This window comes from Protopterus annectens, chromosome 8.part0 (assembly GCF_019279795.1).
Source record: "Protopterus annectens isolate FY-2018-M chromosome 8.part0, PAN1.0, whole genome shotgun sequence".
Lineage (NCBI taxonomy): Eukaryota > Metazoa > Chordata > Ceratodontiformes > Protopteridae > Protopterus > Protopterus annectens.
In genome coordinates, this window is record NC_056741.1 from 1,754,478,265 (window position 1) to 1,754,495,285 (window position 17,021).

A 17,021-nucleotide genomic window follows, 5' to 3' on the forward strand; every position below is an offset into this window, starting at 1 on the left:
TACTAACTCCAGGATTGCACTACAGTGGGGAAAAGGGCATATACCTTTTACTTTCCTTACAGTACTCTATACACTGCCACTACTGCTTGGAACATACAAAATGTCCGTCATATTAATTTCCATAAAAATGTAAATTGACATACCCACATTTAGAAACACTGCAATACTACTTTCTGCACTACTGTCGGTATTCTGATAGCAGTTTAAGTTAAAGTAATTTTTTATCATAAGCAAGTCACAGGTGAAGGGAAGCACACATCATGTCTATGCCTTAAAATTCAATATTTTGAAATTCAGCATTGTAAGCTTTCAGTATAATGAGACTCAGTCAAATGAGTTTTCAGTATTTTGAAAATTAGGTTTGTGGTCTCAGTCAAATGAAATTCAGTATTTTGTGTTTTCAGTCATGTGAAGTAGACCCAGTGGATGACATCAGCAGGCCATGTGAGAGACAAGAGTTTGGAAGGGCTACATCAAATCTATGTGTAGGTTTGTGCAAGTATCAAAAGACTAGCAAACCATGCCATTGGAGAATTAATTGGAGGATAGCATGTCTACTCTGCTGAGTATAGACACACAAACACACCCAGCTGACTGCAGTGAGAATAGAATCCCTACCTAAGTACACAGACTAGAGAACACAGTAGTCTAAGCAAATGTCATGGTACCAGTCTGATTTGTATATGGCTGTAGGTCAACTTATAGTGGATGCCATCAGCAGTACATTTAAAGAAAGTATGAGGCCTGCCTGAACTAGTTGTGTAGGCAGGTGCAAGTATCAAAATATGGTGCAAGTCTGACTTTTATATGGCTGCAGGTCAACTTATAGTGGATGATATCAGCAGTACATTTAGAGAAGAATGTGTGAGGCCTGCCTGAACTGGTTGTGTAGGCAGGTGCAAGTATCAAAATACTGTAAATTTATGGGATTAGGCAAGTAGCTGCAGGATACACACTTGCTCATATGTACACAGTTGACTCTAGTGAGAACAGAACTACTAACTATCTAGGTATAAAGACTACATAACACAGTACTTTACTTAAGCACCATGGCACAAGTCTGACCTTTATATGGCTGCAGATTAACTAATGGTAGATGACATCAGCAGGCCATGAGGGGACAACAGGTACTGAGGCCTGCATAATAGGCACATAGAGTCATAGGTTCATATTAGGCCAGTAGCATAACTGTATAGAGTGTCCTAGGTGTGTAGAAGCCTAGCTATGTAAATACCCAAGTACCCTTTTTTGAGCATAGTTGTATGTTGGAGTTTAGAAGACCAAGGTTGTCAGCAACACTGACTGACCCTGTCCATGAGGGAGCACACAACATTATATATTACACTTTGTAGTGTGGTTGATATGTGTATAAAATATTGAGCCCCCAGGGTTTTACTGGTTGTTGGGGGGCAACACACAAATGTATTGTGAATATATGATGTATACTTAGAATGTGCCCTGAATTTGTAATGTTTCTACATGTAATTTTATGTCATGCAAAGGAAATGGACAATAAACACCATCAAAATAAGACTGCATCATATGTACAGTTCCATAGTGCAATGAGTAGTGGATTTGCACGATGGTTAACAAAGGGTACACACATGTGAGTTATGCTTGTCCTGTTTACAAATTGGTAAGCAGTGTGCAAACACGAGTGCACTGCTAATGTCAGTAAAAATAATACTGTATGGTATATAGTGTATTTGAACCCAGGACCATGTGTATGCCAATCCTATACTTACACCTGTTGCCACAAGAATGTTGTGGAAACAGTTGTCTATATTGCACTTCATTGCTGTAAACTGCAATGTCACAGTAGTAAAACAAAGGTTGCACACTCTGTACTAGAACCCAGTGCCATCTGTACTCCAGGCTGGGTTTTCATGATGTCCAAGGGCATTAATTGAATGCATCCAGTTACTATTTTTGGTCATCTGCTTCATAGGTAGTCCACCACACTTTGTGCAAACATGATAAACACAGCCATTACCCGCTTACTCTATTTGCGCTATACTGCACATCATGCAGAAAGGGCAATGAAAAAAGGAGAGGAATAAGAAAGAAAACCTTAGTAATGGACACATATGAGTAAAATAAGTGTCTGGTTTCACATGTTAAGGTACTTTCTGGACAAATCCTCCACTATTTACTTCATTACTGCACCAAGTTATGCCATTATATTATTACAGAATGCTTTCTAGGTCCAAGACTTACCTTGCAAATGCAGCAGTTGAGACAATTTCATTTCAGGCCTAGACTTTCCTTGTGTCTACTCCCATGGGATGAAAGTATGCAGGAAAAAACAGAATGTAGGCTAGATGCTGCTGTTCCTGAACTGTTTGAAAGTTTCTGTCAGGCCATTTTTGCTTGGGCTGAAGGAGGGTCTCTGTGTTGATCAGTGGCAGTGACTAACATTGAGCAGCTTCCCTGCCCCCCGTAGAGGTGGTTACTGACTTGAAACTGTAGTTTTATTTTCCCTTTTGGGTCTATTCCTGCTTCTTTCCAGCCCCTGCTATCAAGCACGCTTTAACATGCTTTAGCGCGATTTAGCGCGGAGTTGCCACTAGAGCAGCATCGGGCAGCGCCGGTTAAACAAGGTTAAACTCTTTCTGGCTCCAGAAAGTCTGTTCTTCAATTTTTCCCTTAGAACTTCTCTGTTAGGAACCTAAACAGTTTACACCTACACTAAAAAGTGCAGCACTTGTTCCAAATAGCTTTTTCTTCTCAAAACGCTCAGCACTTGTCTTATAAGCATATCCCTTGTCTTATAAGCATTCTCTTTGCAGGTCAAGCACTCCTATATTATACAAATCTCTCACTAGCAAAACCCCCTAGGAGTGCCCACTTCCCTGCTAAGCCCACTACTTTTCTGTCTCATACCAACTCATAATTCTTTCTAGCATGTCGAAGGGTCAGATGCTGGCGTCCTCTCCTGCCCATTTGGTGAATCTGGGAATTCTGAGACAATGTTACAATTGCCTCATGTACACGGACAACCATCTCCTCCTCCCATGTAACACTAACACTTGTGAGAGATGCAGCTATTTAGCCAGACTGGAGGCTGAGCTCTCTCAACTCAGGACTGGCAAGACCAGGCAGGAGGAGAAGGCAACTACACACACCACAATACCAGTCTCACATAACTCAACCACACCACTGAATCAAACACATAAACACACTAAGACATACTCGGAGGCTCTGAGTAAAAATTTACCTAAACAGCAGAGGCCTCCAAAGCAGACACCCAAGCAACTGCAAACTCAATACACCACACAAACAACACATAAACAACAAAATCAGTGTGCAAAGCAGTCACTGCCCTTAAGGCCAAATACAACACCAAACATACTTGTCATAGGTGACTCCATAGTCAGACACACTGACGTCCCGCTCACCAGACTGAGTAAGGAGAAGATCACAGTAAGCTGCCTGTCGGGCGCTAGAATCCGCCACATAACACAAGCACTCAGGTCTCTCAACAGCAGGTACACAAAAGAGAATATTCCAACAAATAAAAGCCAAAAGCAGAATGTAAGCAGCAGGCACACCAACAGCAGGTTAACGTATTTTAATAAAAACGTTTTCGCTACTGTCAAACAGTAGCTTCCTCAGACAGTAAGATAAAAAACACCAATGCACTTTATAATAAGTTTGAAAATACAAGGTAACATCATATCCGGTGCAGGTGAATCCAGTATACTCCTTAATTAAACAATTACTAGGAAAAAGACAAATTCAATGTACCTAGCATTAATTAAGGAGTATACTGGATTCACCTGCACCGGATATGATGTTACCTTGTATTTTCAAACTTGTTATAAAGTGCATTGGTGTTTTTTATCTTACTGTCTGAGGAAGCTACTGTTTGAAAGTAGCGAAAACGTTTTTATTAAAATTAACCTGCTGCTGCTTTAACATTCTGCTTTGGCTTTAACAGTAGCGACTCAGTCATTGTCCACGCTGGTGTCAACGACCTGAGACGTACCTCCTTGGACTACATGAAAAGAGACATTGAGGAGCTCTCTGATTATGTAGCCCAGGCAGGTATGACCCTGACCTTGAGCAGTATCCTACCTTCACCTAGAATGATGCCACAATACAGTGATAAGATGATCAGCTTTAATAATTGGCTTAAATTCTGGTGTCATTCAAAGGGGATCCAATGTCTGTCTGCCTGGGATGACATGCTGGACAAGCCACGCTGCTTAAGGGATGGCTTGCACCTGTCACCCTAGGCTTCGGATATTGGCAAAGGCTCTTGCCACCCCATAGTGCCTTTTTAGGCAAGGCTCAAATTCTAAACCTACCACCCTAGAACACAAAAAGTAAAAACTAAGGGTAATGCTGCTCAATGCCAGAAGTCTCAATCTCAAGATGAACGCACTCGAGGCCCTTCTCAGTATGGAGAACATCGATGTCTGTGCTGTGACAGAAACCTGGTTCAAGGCTCCTGAGAGCACCCCAGCACTAGCAGGTTTCACCTCATATCATGCGTTCCGCCCCAAAATCCAGACAACACCAAGAAAGGAGGGGGGGTGTCCATATTCATAAAGGACACCCACACCTCAAGGTTGGTGGCAATGCACGATGCATCGGAGACCATCCAGGTGCAATTAACTATAGGCAAGACTGCTCTGCAATTTGTAGCATGTTACAGGCCACCCTCTCAAACTCAGGAACCTCACATGGCCTTCCTGAAAACAATGGAGGGGATAAATGTATCTCCAAACACCATCATACTAGGTGACTTCAACTACACTAATATAGACTGGGAACACTACTCAAGCCCAAACACTCTAGCCCAAAGGTTCCTGGAGTTCATAAACTCAAATGCCATGGAACAACTAGTCACCATCCCCACAAGAGGAGATAACATACTTGATTTTATCATCATGAACATGGGATCACAATGTTCAACACTGGAAGTATACCCCTCACTGGTGAGATCAGATCATGAACTAATCTCGCTGGAGGTCCTCATCCCGCCCCCACCTGAAATAAAAAAGACCACAGTGAAAAACTTCTCAAAAGCTGACTTCACACTTCTAAAAACTAGTGTGGTCTCCTTTAAGGCCCCTGAGCCAGTGGTAAACATTACTCAAACCGCTGAATCACTTACAAATGCCTTCTACCAGCACCTACAGGACTGCATGGATCAGGCAATCCCAAACAAAACTAAGACTCTTTGTACCAAAGGCAAGCGTCCAGTCTGGTGGACCCCAGCCATAAACAAGCTCTACAACAAAAGGAGGAAGCTACTACAAGATAGAGCAAAATCCTTGAAAGGTAAGACACCTTTGATCATTATAAGTAAAAAACTAAGAGCTCTCATAAAATCATCCAAGGCAAATTTTGAGAGAAAAATTGCCAAGGATTCAAAAGAAAATCATAAGGCCTTCTTTAGCTATGTTAGAAACCTAGGAGGAAACTCCCATATGCTCAGAATTAGTTCAAAATGATGTGAAGATTACTGAACCTACACACATTGCCAACATACTGGCTGACAGGTTCAGTGCAAACTTCTCCCCCCCCTCCTCCCCAAAAGGAGAGATATCTATACCAGAGGATTGTAGTCCCCCAAACATCTCCAACGCCCAGGTGAGAACTGCTCTCTCCAAAGCATAAATCACAGCATCCATGGGACCGGATGGTGTCCCCGGCTGTGTGCTCCATGAACTCAATGAGGAATTAAACCACAGTTAGGACAGCTGTTTAATCTTAGCCTCACCTCAGGATACGCACTCCAAGGAGTGGCGCACGGCGACTGTGGTCCCACTTCACAAGGGCGGTGCCACCACCGACCCTGGAAATTACCGTCCCATTAGCTTGACAAGCCTTATCTGCAAAGCCATGGAGAGGATCATAATGGAACTCATAAATAAAGACATAGGGAACTTGCAGACTTTGGATCCAACCCAGTTTGGCTTTGTCAAAGGCAGATCATGCCTTTTAAACTTGGTTGACTTTTTTGAGACAGTCACCAAGGCCATTGATGAGGGAAAGGCAGTCCATACAGCCTACCTTGACCTGGCAAAGGCCTTTGACACAATACCCCACTCGGGTATCATCAAAAAACTCATCAGCTTGAATGTAAACCCATACATCACAAGATGGGTTGCAAACTGGCTAAGTGACAGAACCCACAGGGTCAGAGTTGCTGGAGCCATGTCAGACTCAAAGCCTGTCACAAGTGGTGTCCCACAGGGCTCAGTCCTGGGTCCACTCTTGTTTGGCATCTACTTTTCTGAAGTACAAGCAAACACAGGAGGGTTATGGCTGACAAAGTTTGCAGATGACTGCAAACTGGGCGCCATAGTCGAAAACACATCTGACACAGATATCCTTCAGAAGGGCCTCACAGAAACAGATAACTGGTGCCAGAGCCATGGCCTAAAGTTAAATGCCAAGAAATGCATAGTCATACCCTTCGGGAAAAACAAGGTTACCCCTAGCTACCATATAGGTGGCAATCCACTGAGCACAGAAGAAGTCATCAGGGATCTGGGGACCCAGGTTGACAGTAGCCTTCGTTTGACACTCATGTTGCTAAAGTAGTTAGGAAAACCTTCTACATTGCCCACCTGATCATGAAGGGATTCACATCTAGATCAAGGGAGGTCATCGCCCTGTACTCATCACTCATTAGACCTATGATTGAGTACAATGCCCCATTCGGAATGTATCTGACCAGACACCTGCAGCAGCTGGAAAGGCCCCAAAAGTTCCTCACCAAAAGGATAAAGGGTCTCAAAAATATGTCTTATGCTGCCCGACTGAAAGAACTCCAGCTCTATTCAGTCTCATACCGCTTGCTCAGAGGTGACCTGTGCCTGACATATAAGGCCATGTCAAACCCTGATTTGATGAATATGCTTCACCTCAAAAAATCTAGATCCCTCAGAACCATAAGGGCGGGAGACTTAAACCTTGACACGGTTATTAATAGAACATGCTGGAGGGACAGATTCATCACCCAGCGACTCCCTATGCTGTGGAACAAAATCCCGGTACATGTGAGGCAGAGTACCTCGCTGGCCTTGTTCAAGAGGAATCTTGACCAATGGATGGGGGATCGCAGATATACCCCAGGGATTACTTCAGTGTCACTGCTTGACAGAGGCACAGCAAAATAAAAGGCATAGTTTTATTCAAACTAAAGGGGTGGCGAAAGCCAAATAACTATGGGCTAGGCTTATAAATGCCCTTGGGCAGATAGCCTAGTATGAACCTATGAACCTATGAACCTATGGATGCTTTACAGCTTGTTGAGTAGGTCCACCATACTAACGTAACCTGCTTATGTTGTGATTAGCAGCTATGAAAAACATATGCTACTTTACTGAACATATGAACTGTGTTACTGCCCTTTGGTGCACGATGCACATGTATGCACCACAGTGCACACAGACGCTGACATTAGGTGCATACAAGGGAACTTCTTAGTTTTCTCTGCGCATGTTATATTGTGCAGATATGCAGTTCAGAAAGTAGAGAGATGATTGCAGACCTTATAGTAGAATCCAGGACCTTCTATACTCTAGCCCTAAACATATACATGCTGCTATGGGAATAGTTATACAACATTCATCGAGAAATGTGCCACTCATTCCTCTATTTCCCATGGTTGCACTAAGTGTCACATCACACAAACAAGGGTGAAAATTAAAAAAATAAATTTTAATGTAATGTGGATAAATAAGATATACTTTAACAAACAATAAAGAGGATGGCACAGAACTTGGGAATTGTGCACTGCTTGCATGCATGTTTACATTTCACAGACATACCTGTACACCTCTGCAAGTATAACCTGGCACCCCCGATGTCTTCATTCACTGTTGCCATGCATTCAACATGAATCCGTGTTAATGACTACACAAAGTGAACATCGCTACATGGCTACAAGTTTTTGGAATTCAGCAATTCTAATGAGGTTTGACATAATTTGCATCTTCAGCATGTTGACAGCCCTGAATCAATACGGTTGGAAACCATGTAGGCTGGGGAACTGAGGGGGAGCCCAATGTTGTACAGTCATGGGAGGGTATTACTCGGGTGTATATATGTGCACACAGTAATTCAGGTCTGGGATTCCATATTTCATGGGGTTTACACTTTTAGCTGTCTACATTAGTTACTATCACATTGTTCACTTGGGGGTGTGGGTGCAAAGCAGCATTTATGTCACAGCACTCAATAAAGACTTGTTGCTAATTTCAACATAATTTTCTAGCATCCAACATGTCTGCAAATGTTGTACTTCACGGAATATATGAACTCTGTTACTGCCCTTTGGTGCATGCACCACAGAGCACACAGACACTGACAAAAGGTGCATACAAGGGATCATAGCATGAGGGTGCATGTTATGGTCTGTTCTGTACAAATGCATGGAAAATTACTTGCTTTAGTTTCCATGTAGCTTCCTGTATTCAGTAAACATTTCCATACATGGCCAACATGAACACATGGTCTACACAGTTACTTTACAGCTTGTTGAGTCACTCCACCATGTTCATTTCCTTCATTAGTATAAAATTCAGCTACTTATGCTGTAATTTACATGCCATGAAAATTTCCATGTTTGAGCGTGAGTGCAAGCCACTCTGCAGAGTTTACTGAATCTAAAACACTTTGCAACGGGCACACAGTCAAAATTATCATGCAGGCTTTATTAACTCCTGCCTACATGCAGACCTCTCAGGAGTGTAATTTATTAGTATGACTAATTTAAAATGAATTCATATAAACTGTAATAGTAAGCAAGGCTGCCTTTTATCTTCTTAGTTATACAATATAAATATTAAACCACTAATTTTATATTTATCATGCAAATAACTAAATACAGTTATCTGGTGTAAACAGAGTTCAAACATAAATAACAGTGTTCATAGACAATATAAATGTGTGTGTGTGTGTGTGTGTGTGTGTGTGTGTGTGTGTGTGTGTGTGTGTGTGTGTGTGTGTGTGTGTGTGTGCGCGTGTGTTATTGGCATTCGGTAGATATGAGTAATATACTAGACTTAATTGAAAGATTCTTGAAAGTTTATAATGCAAGTAAATCAGTAGATTAACAATGATTAACCCCTCCTCCTCCCAATTAAGTTGAATTTCTGTAAATTTCCCTTGTGAAAATTTGTGATCACTCATCTAGTCATCCAGACTAGTTTTAACGTTTGCAAGGGAAGTACTCTGTTTGATACTTAGGGCAATATATTCCAGAAGCAGGGGATATTTCAGCTAAGTTACCTGCCACACCATCTGGTATTGTTTATATGGTGATAAGTATAGGTTTAGGTGTCTAGAACAGGTGCTTGCCTTACCACCTGTTGTATTTAGGTGAAGGAGGTCAAAGAGTTCTCGGTGGCTCATAGCATAGAAGGTTAAGCAGAGTTCATCCCTCAGGAATCTATATGACATGAAGTAGAGGGACAGGGCATTTAATCTATCAGAGTACCTAAGGGTACCGAGACCTGAGATCTTTCTTCATGAGGCAACACTGGGAACTATGAAGCTGGTTTAGGTGTGTAGTGAGGTACACATAGAAGGGCTCATTATATTCAATGACAGACCTTACAAGGGTTGGAGAATAAAGTGGGACTATAACTTTTTTAGACATTGAAAAAATACCAGAAATGATAAACTGCACAAGGTGTAAGGATTTTTCTTACCTTAACAAATTGTAGTATTCGGGCTGGTAATGTTGTTATTGTACTGTAGGGGCGCTGTGGGGAATGCAACATGTAATGTTGGTTCTGTATTCTCTGGTAACTTGTTGTTTCCGGTGTATGTATGACTTGCAGAAGTTGTGAACATGTAGAATGGGTGCGCACCTGAAGGCTCTTAATAAAAAAAGGCCTTACAACTCCAGAACCGTGTGGTCTCCCTTATTTACCAGGATATCACATATTGGCGACGAGGATGGGATGCCTCCGAGTCCGCTGCGAGTGAAAACGGTGGGGTGCAGTTAATGTCGGACGACGAAGAGACTGGGCCTGCCGGAGTTATGTCTGGTTCCATGTTGGGGTCACTGGTGGCATACGACTGTCAGACACATACCTGGGAGGAGTATTGTGAAGTGTTGGAACATTTTTTTGAAGCAAACCAGATAATGGATGCGGGCCGGAAGCGAGCCATACTGCTGAGCTCGGTGGGCAGCAAAACATACAGTCTAATGAGGAACTTATTGAGTCCTGATAAACCGGGGGATAAGTCGTTCACGGAGTTGACGAGCTTACTTCAGTCCCATTATAACCCGAAGCCGAGTGCAATAGTCCAGAGGTTCAAGTTAAATTCAAGGACTAGAATGGCCAATGAAACGGTAACGGAGTATGTTGCAGTGCTGAGGGAACTGGCGCAACACTGTGATTATGGGGACAGACTGACAGAAATGCTACGAGATAGGCTCGTATGTGGCATTGCAGATGACCGCATTCAACGCAGATTGTTAGCGGAGCCTGAGTTGTCGTTTACAAAGGCCTTGAAGTTGGCACAAGCCATTGAGACAGCGAATAGACATTCGTGATTTATAACCAAGAAGCATGGAAGGGGTGGGGAGCAGGAGTGCTAACCCACTGCCAGTGCATAAAGTGGCCATGGAGCATAAATCACAAGGGAAGTCTGGTCAGTATGCTTGTTACAGGTGTGGCGGTGAACATCTGTCACGGAACTGTCGTTTTGTAAACGAAAAATGTCATGCTTGCGGAAAAAAGGGCCATGTGAAGAAAATGTGCCGGTCCATACCCTCGAGGGACCAGCCGAGAAAGGGGGAGGACAAGAGCAGCATAATGGACAGGAAGGGAAACTGAAAAATAAAACGGCAGTATGCACACCACATGCGTGAAGGTACAGATCAACAAACCAGGGAAACAGAGGAAGTGTTTACCATGTTGAACATGAAAGAGGCAAGGTGGGAAAGAGTTGATCCCATTATAACCCAGTTGGACTTAAATGGTAAAATGGTGCAGTTTGAAGTGGATACGGGGTGTAGTGTGACAGTTTTGTCAAAGGCTGAGTATGGGAAGTTATGGCCAAGAAAAGCTCAGAAGCTGCAGGACTGTTCAGTGACTTTGAAAACATATACAGGTGAAGCAGTTCCCACACTAGGGATGGCAAAAGTAACTGTCAAACATAAAGACAAAGTCAAACAGTTGCCAGTCATGGTGGTAGCAGGTAACGGACCAAACCTGTTAGGCCGGGCGTGGCTAAAGGAGCTGGACATGGGCTGTCTGCAGCTCCATAAAGTAGAACAGCATGGGCTGACCTTGCAAGATGTGCTGGAGAACAACGAAGAAGTGTTCAAAGAGGAACTGGGTACCTGGGGGGGCCCACCAGCAAAGATACATGTTAAAGAAAACGCAACACCAAGATTTTACAAACCCCGACCCGTACCATATGCAATGAAGAAGAAAGTTGAGATTGAGTTGGAGCGACTCACTAAGCAAGGTATAATTGAACCAGTAAAGTTTTCGGAATGGGCGGCACCCATTGTTCCAGTATTAAAGCCGGATGGTACTGTACGTATATGTGGTGACTACAAGTTAACAGTGAACCAAGTTTCGAAGCTGGAGCAGTATCCATTACCAAAGGTGGAGGATGTATTTGAAAAGCTGACGGGAGGTGAAAAGTTTAGTAAGCTGGACCTCAGTCAGGCATATCAACAAGTGATTCTGGAAGAAGGGTCAAAGTCATATGTTACCCTTAACACCCACAAAGGTTTGTTCCAAGTCAATCGTTTACCTTTTGGGGTTTCCTCAAGTCCAGCTATTTTCCAGAGAATAATGGAGGGACTGGTGGCAGGAATTCCGAAGGTGGCTGTGTATTTAGATGACATCCTGTTGACGGGTAGGAACAATCGAGAGCATCTAGAGACGCTGAACGAGGTGCTGAGATGACTGCGAGAGGCAGGTCTGAGGGTGAAGTGGAGTAAATGTGCTTTCATGGAAAAGGAAGCAGAGTTCCTGGGTTACAAGGTGGATGCATCGGGCCTACACCCCCTGCCAAACAAGGTAAAAGCTATCCAAGAGGCACCGGCACCCACAAATGTTACAGAGCTGAAGGCCTACTTAGGCTTACTCAACTATTATAACAGGTTCCTGCCAAATCTGTCAATGCTGTTAGCTCCTTTACATAAATTATTAAGGAAGGAGACCTGGTGGTCGTGGCAAGAGGAACAGGCCAGAGCGTTTGAGCAGTCAAAGGAACTAATGCAGTCCTCAGAGGTTTTGGTGCATTACGATAGTCACAAGGACTTAATTCTGTCATGTGATGCCTCACCTTATGGGTTAGGGGCTGTGTTGGCACACCGGATGCCAGATGGACAAGAAAGACCCATTGGGTTCATGTCACGAACTTTGACACCAGCGGAGTCAAACTATTCCCAGCTAGACAAAGAGGGTTTGGCTGTAATTTTTGGAATTAAGTGGTTCCACAAATACCTCTATGGCAGGAAGTTTACTATTTGCACCGATCATAAGCCTTTGTTGTCACTGTTCAACAAGATGAAAGCAGTACCGCAGATGGTGTCTCCCCGCATTCAGAGATGGGCTGTAACTTTGAGAGCTTATGAATATGAGATTGTTTATAAGCCCGGGACACACCATAGCAATGCGGACGCGCTGAGCCGTCTGCCGCTACCAGGGCATCTCAAGGAAGAGGAAATGGAGGACCGAGTTTTGATGATGGAGGACATCACGTTGGTGTCCGCCAAGGAACTAAGTGTCTGGACACAAAAAGATCCGGTGCTAGCTAGAGTGTTTCAGTGGGTCCAGCAAGGCTGGCCAATCCAGCAAACTGATCCGAGTTTTCGGCCTTATGAGGTGAGAAAAACAGAGCTGAGTGTGCAAGCTGGATGCGTGTTGTGGGGGGCACAAGTGATAATTCTGCCCCCAGGAAGACGTGCACTTTTACAGCAGTTGCATCAAGGTCATGTGGGCATCACCCGAATGAAGGCCTTAGCACGAAGTTATTTTTGGTGGCCCAAGTTGGACCACGGCATTGAAGTCACTGTGAAAGAGTGTAACACCTGTCAAGAACATCGTAACTTACCTATGGGGGCACCCCTACACCCATGGGAGTGGCCGAGTAGACCTTGGCAGAGACTTCATATAGATTATGCCGGACCTTTTATGGGGGCAATGTTTTTGATAATCATGGATGCCCATTCTAAATGGATGGATGCCTATCCAGTCAAAACACCCACTTCTACCACTACCATTGAATGCCTAAGGAAGAGTTTCAGTAACCAAGGACTACCAGAGACTATTGTATGAGATAATGCTTCATGTTTCACAAGTGAAGAGTTCAAGGGTTTTCTGGAAAAGAATGGCATCGTACACGTCACATCAGCACCATACCATGCAGCTTCAAATGGTTGTGCTGAAAGGGCTGTCCAGACCTTTAAAGCAATGATGAAAAAGGCCGGAGAAGGAAGTATGGCAGCAAAAGTGTCAAGGGTGTTATTCAACTACCGTATTACACCCCAGTCTACCACGGGCTTGTCACCTGCCGAGATGTTGCAAGGACGGAGATTAAGATCCACATTGGATCTGGTGCATCCAAACATCCGAGCTAAGGTAGAGAGGACCCAGTGGAGGCAAAAAGAACATCATGATCGACGACGGAGAGAAAGAAGTTTTCTGAAGGGAGATGCAGTGATGACGCGAAATTTCAGTTATGGACCTAAATGGATTCCAGGGTTCATTGTCAAGAGTACAGGTCCACTGTCGTACCAGGTGAGATTGAATGGAGGTTTCTTGGTGAGGAGACATGTGGACCAGATTCTGCGGAGCGACCAGAAGAAGGAATTCCTGGAAGTGCAAGCCCCGGAAATACCGTTAATTTCGGGAGAAGGGCTCGCAGGGGCAGGAGGATCGCTAATCGTGGGGCCTGAGGGAGACCGCCGGGACTCGGAAGGAGAGGTTCCCGAGGATCCAATTGTTCCAGGGATGGACACACCGGTACCAGAGGTGGTAACTGTGACACCCGAGTCACCTAGGGTGGTACCATTGCGCCGTTCTAAGCGTGTGCTGGTTAAACCTAGTTACTTGAAGGACTATCAGTGTTAAAAAAAAAAAAAAGTGCATGTAGAGATTATTCGAACAACATAGCTCGATTGTATGGTAACCATTTAATAACTAGCCAGTTATTTAGAAAGTAAGTGACTAAATGGATTGCTTTGAACTTGCTCCTTTTGTTCTTCGTATGTAAGATGACGTATGTCATAGCTTAAAAGGGGAGGAATGTAGTATTCGGGCTGGTAATGTTGTTATTGTACTGTAGGGGCGCTGTGGGGAATGCAACATGTAATGTTGGTTCTGTATTCTCTGGTAACTTGTTGTTTCCGGTGTATGTATGACTTGCAGAAGTTGTGAACATGTAGAATGGGTGCGCACCTGAAGGCTCTTAATAAAGAAAGGCCTTACAACTCCAGAACCGTGTGGTCTCCCTTATTTACCAGGATATCACACAAATACATGATTGTCAAAGAAGAGTTACCTAAGCTGCTGATTAATTAGTCACATTTAAGTGGAATGATGTGTGTACAGTGTGCAGTAGTGCTACTAGATTTACTAAAGGAAACTTTGGTGCTAGACCTGTTTTCAGAGGACACTTGAGGAAGCTAATTTTTTTTCTGAACTGTTGTGATGAAGCATGTTATTAAATTCAAAAAAAAAAAAGAAATGTAAATGTAAATGTCTATTTTTTTCCTGTTCTGTATGTTACATTTGAAAACTTACATTTGACATTGTGGCTGGGCATATATCTATTATTAATTGTGACTGGATGTAGTTTTGCTTTGAAGATCTAAATTAATGGCATGACAGACTTGGATTATATCACTGGATGCTTAAAATCCCTCCATTTTTTGCAGTTATTGCTCCCTTATTCCTTCAGCTTGTACTATTTATATTGCAGAATGGTAATACAATGAGATGCTAAGGGCAATAGAGAGAAAAAAGTGAGTGTGAAAGAACTCAGAAAGAAATCTAAATACATTTATCAACTTTTATTAACACAAATAAAAAAAAACGAGGTTATAGATTCTGAAGGATTATTTTACTTTTAATACAATAATTATTTGTGCATTCATAACTCTATAAACACACTCAGCTGATAACTTATTTTTAACAAACATAATACTATCCAACACCCAGTACTGAAATACATAAAACGGCATCTAATATAATGAAGAATCTTTACAAACCCCCCCCCCCATATTTAAGGAGTCTAACTCTGAAATCTCCATAGCCACAGAAGTAAGGCACAATGGCACTCACTTATTATAATGCTTAGTTCTCTAGCATGACACACACCATTTGATGTACTGATGTCATACAAATTGTATTCAGTAAAAAAAGCTTTATCAGGTATGTGATCTTGCCCTATTTTACAACCTAATTCCAAGACCTGCATCTGATTTCATTTATGTATTCTAATTAACAGTGTATACAACATGCAAAAACAATGCCTACATTCCTTCAGCAGGAGATAGGCTTCTATGTTGCTCACAAGAGGAGTGAAAAACAATATTTTCAGCATCAATTTAGATGTATCCTTAAAGGCAAGTATCAATGAATTCATACAGGACTTGATCTGAGCAATTACCCAGATGAATCATCTGCCACCATCTTGTATGCTATGTTTCCTGTAATATCCATTACTCAAACAATACTCCTATCATATCATAGTGCTGCAGACCCTTATTTCTAAATTGACAAATGATTTTTCCCTGCTGTGTCTATGCAATGTGCATGTTTTGACAACTGCGTATTATGAAGCAGAATTGTACTTCAGTGAAGGAGACAAATCTGTCCTTGATCAGAAAGATAAGTTGTTTCTCATGTATTTTCCTCCAGTGTTAATTCAGTATGCAATCAGGCATGATAAGCTATTAACTCTGACTTCCTCCTATGATAAAACCTGTACAGGAATGAAATTAACAATCCATCCTATGTGGCCCAACTATAAGGCCATAAGCATAGATCTTTTATGTTACTTAGATTTCATGTCTGACTGTCTTGCCCCACAAAGATTAATTTAATATAGATATATGTATTTTATTTGTTCATGCTGGATAAAACGTGCTATATATAATGAATTACTCATAGTTGCAGAGATGTGAAACAGATGCATATTTCTTGTATAGCAGAACCTATGCAGGAATAAAATAAGTAAATGTCAAAACAGTACATTACCTTTTCAAGGTCTGGCAGTGGATTTTTGTAGTTCAGTTGCAGGAAGTTTCCAATGATAGGCAGAGCCCAGGGTCCAGGTGGAAAGTTTGCAGGTCGCCTCCATTTCCAGAAAAGAAATGCACCCATGACCATAGCAAGACTAAGCCAGAAGTGGATCATCTTTACGAAAAGGGTTAGATCAGAAGCAGAATAAAGGCTCTGCTGCTAAGACTTACCAGTAAACCTAAGTTAGCATACAGTAAGCAGTACTGTGCTGTTTAAAAGTGATTTGTAAAGCTGATATGCCCTTTTATTCTGGGGTATAATGACTGAAATCAAAACCACACCTGACTATCATTTTCCATAAACAGTAGTGAAAGGAAAAGTAAACATACAGTCCCCTTTGTACAGCTATGGCTCCAGGGAGATATTTGCTTTGCTAATAAATAACATAGCTGTGACCTGCACTGCACTTTTTTTCAGACACTATGCATTATTTTGAAATTTTTTTTTTATATTTTAGTTAAGACGAATACGTTTTCTCCTTTGCTGATGCATTTCAGGTACATTCAGGTAACCAAATAATACATAGATCAAATAATTTATGTTCATATGTATGCATGTATATGAGTATGCATGTGAGTCTATATCACCACAAGAGAAAGTCAGTTCATCAAATGGCATTTTCAGTGGAATTAAATCGAACATGCTGTTCATCAAACTGTTCATACTGAGATCGCAGTACAGTGAGGATCAGGAAATTTGCCCTTTCCTTACTGTAGTGTAATCTCGGAGTTGGTATATATAATTAGCAGGGGGTGTGGAGGACACGGCCCCCCACAT

At 42.4% G+C, this 17,021-nt stretch overlaps 1 protein-coding gene across 1 annotated transcript in view; it reads right to left on the reverse strand.

Annotated features, from left to right (window-relative positions):
- LOC122809619 (cytochrome P450 2J6-like) overlaps window positions 1-16,535 on the reverse strand; it is a 691,727-nt gene extending 675,192 nt beyond the window's left edge. Inside the window, exon 1 of the mRNA XM_044081252.1 lies at window positions 16,200-16,535. Within this exon, the coding sequence (XP_043937187.1) occupies window positions 16,200-16,358 (159 nt within the window). The 5' untranslated portion in view covers window positions 16,359-16,535. The remainder of the gene's footprint in view (window positions 1-16,199) is intronic.
- Between the last annotated feature and the right edge of the window lie 486 nt (window positions 16,536-17,021).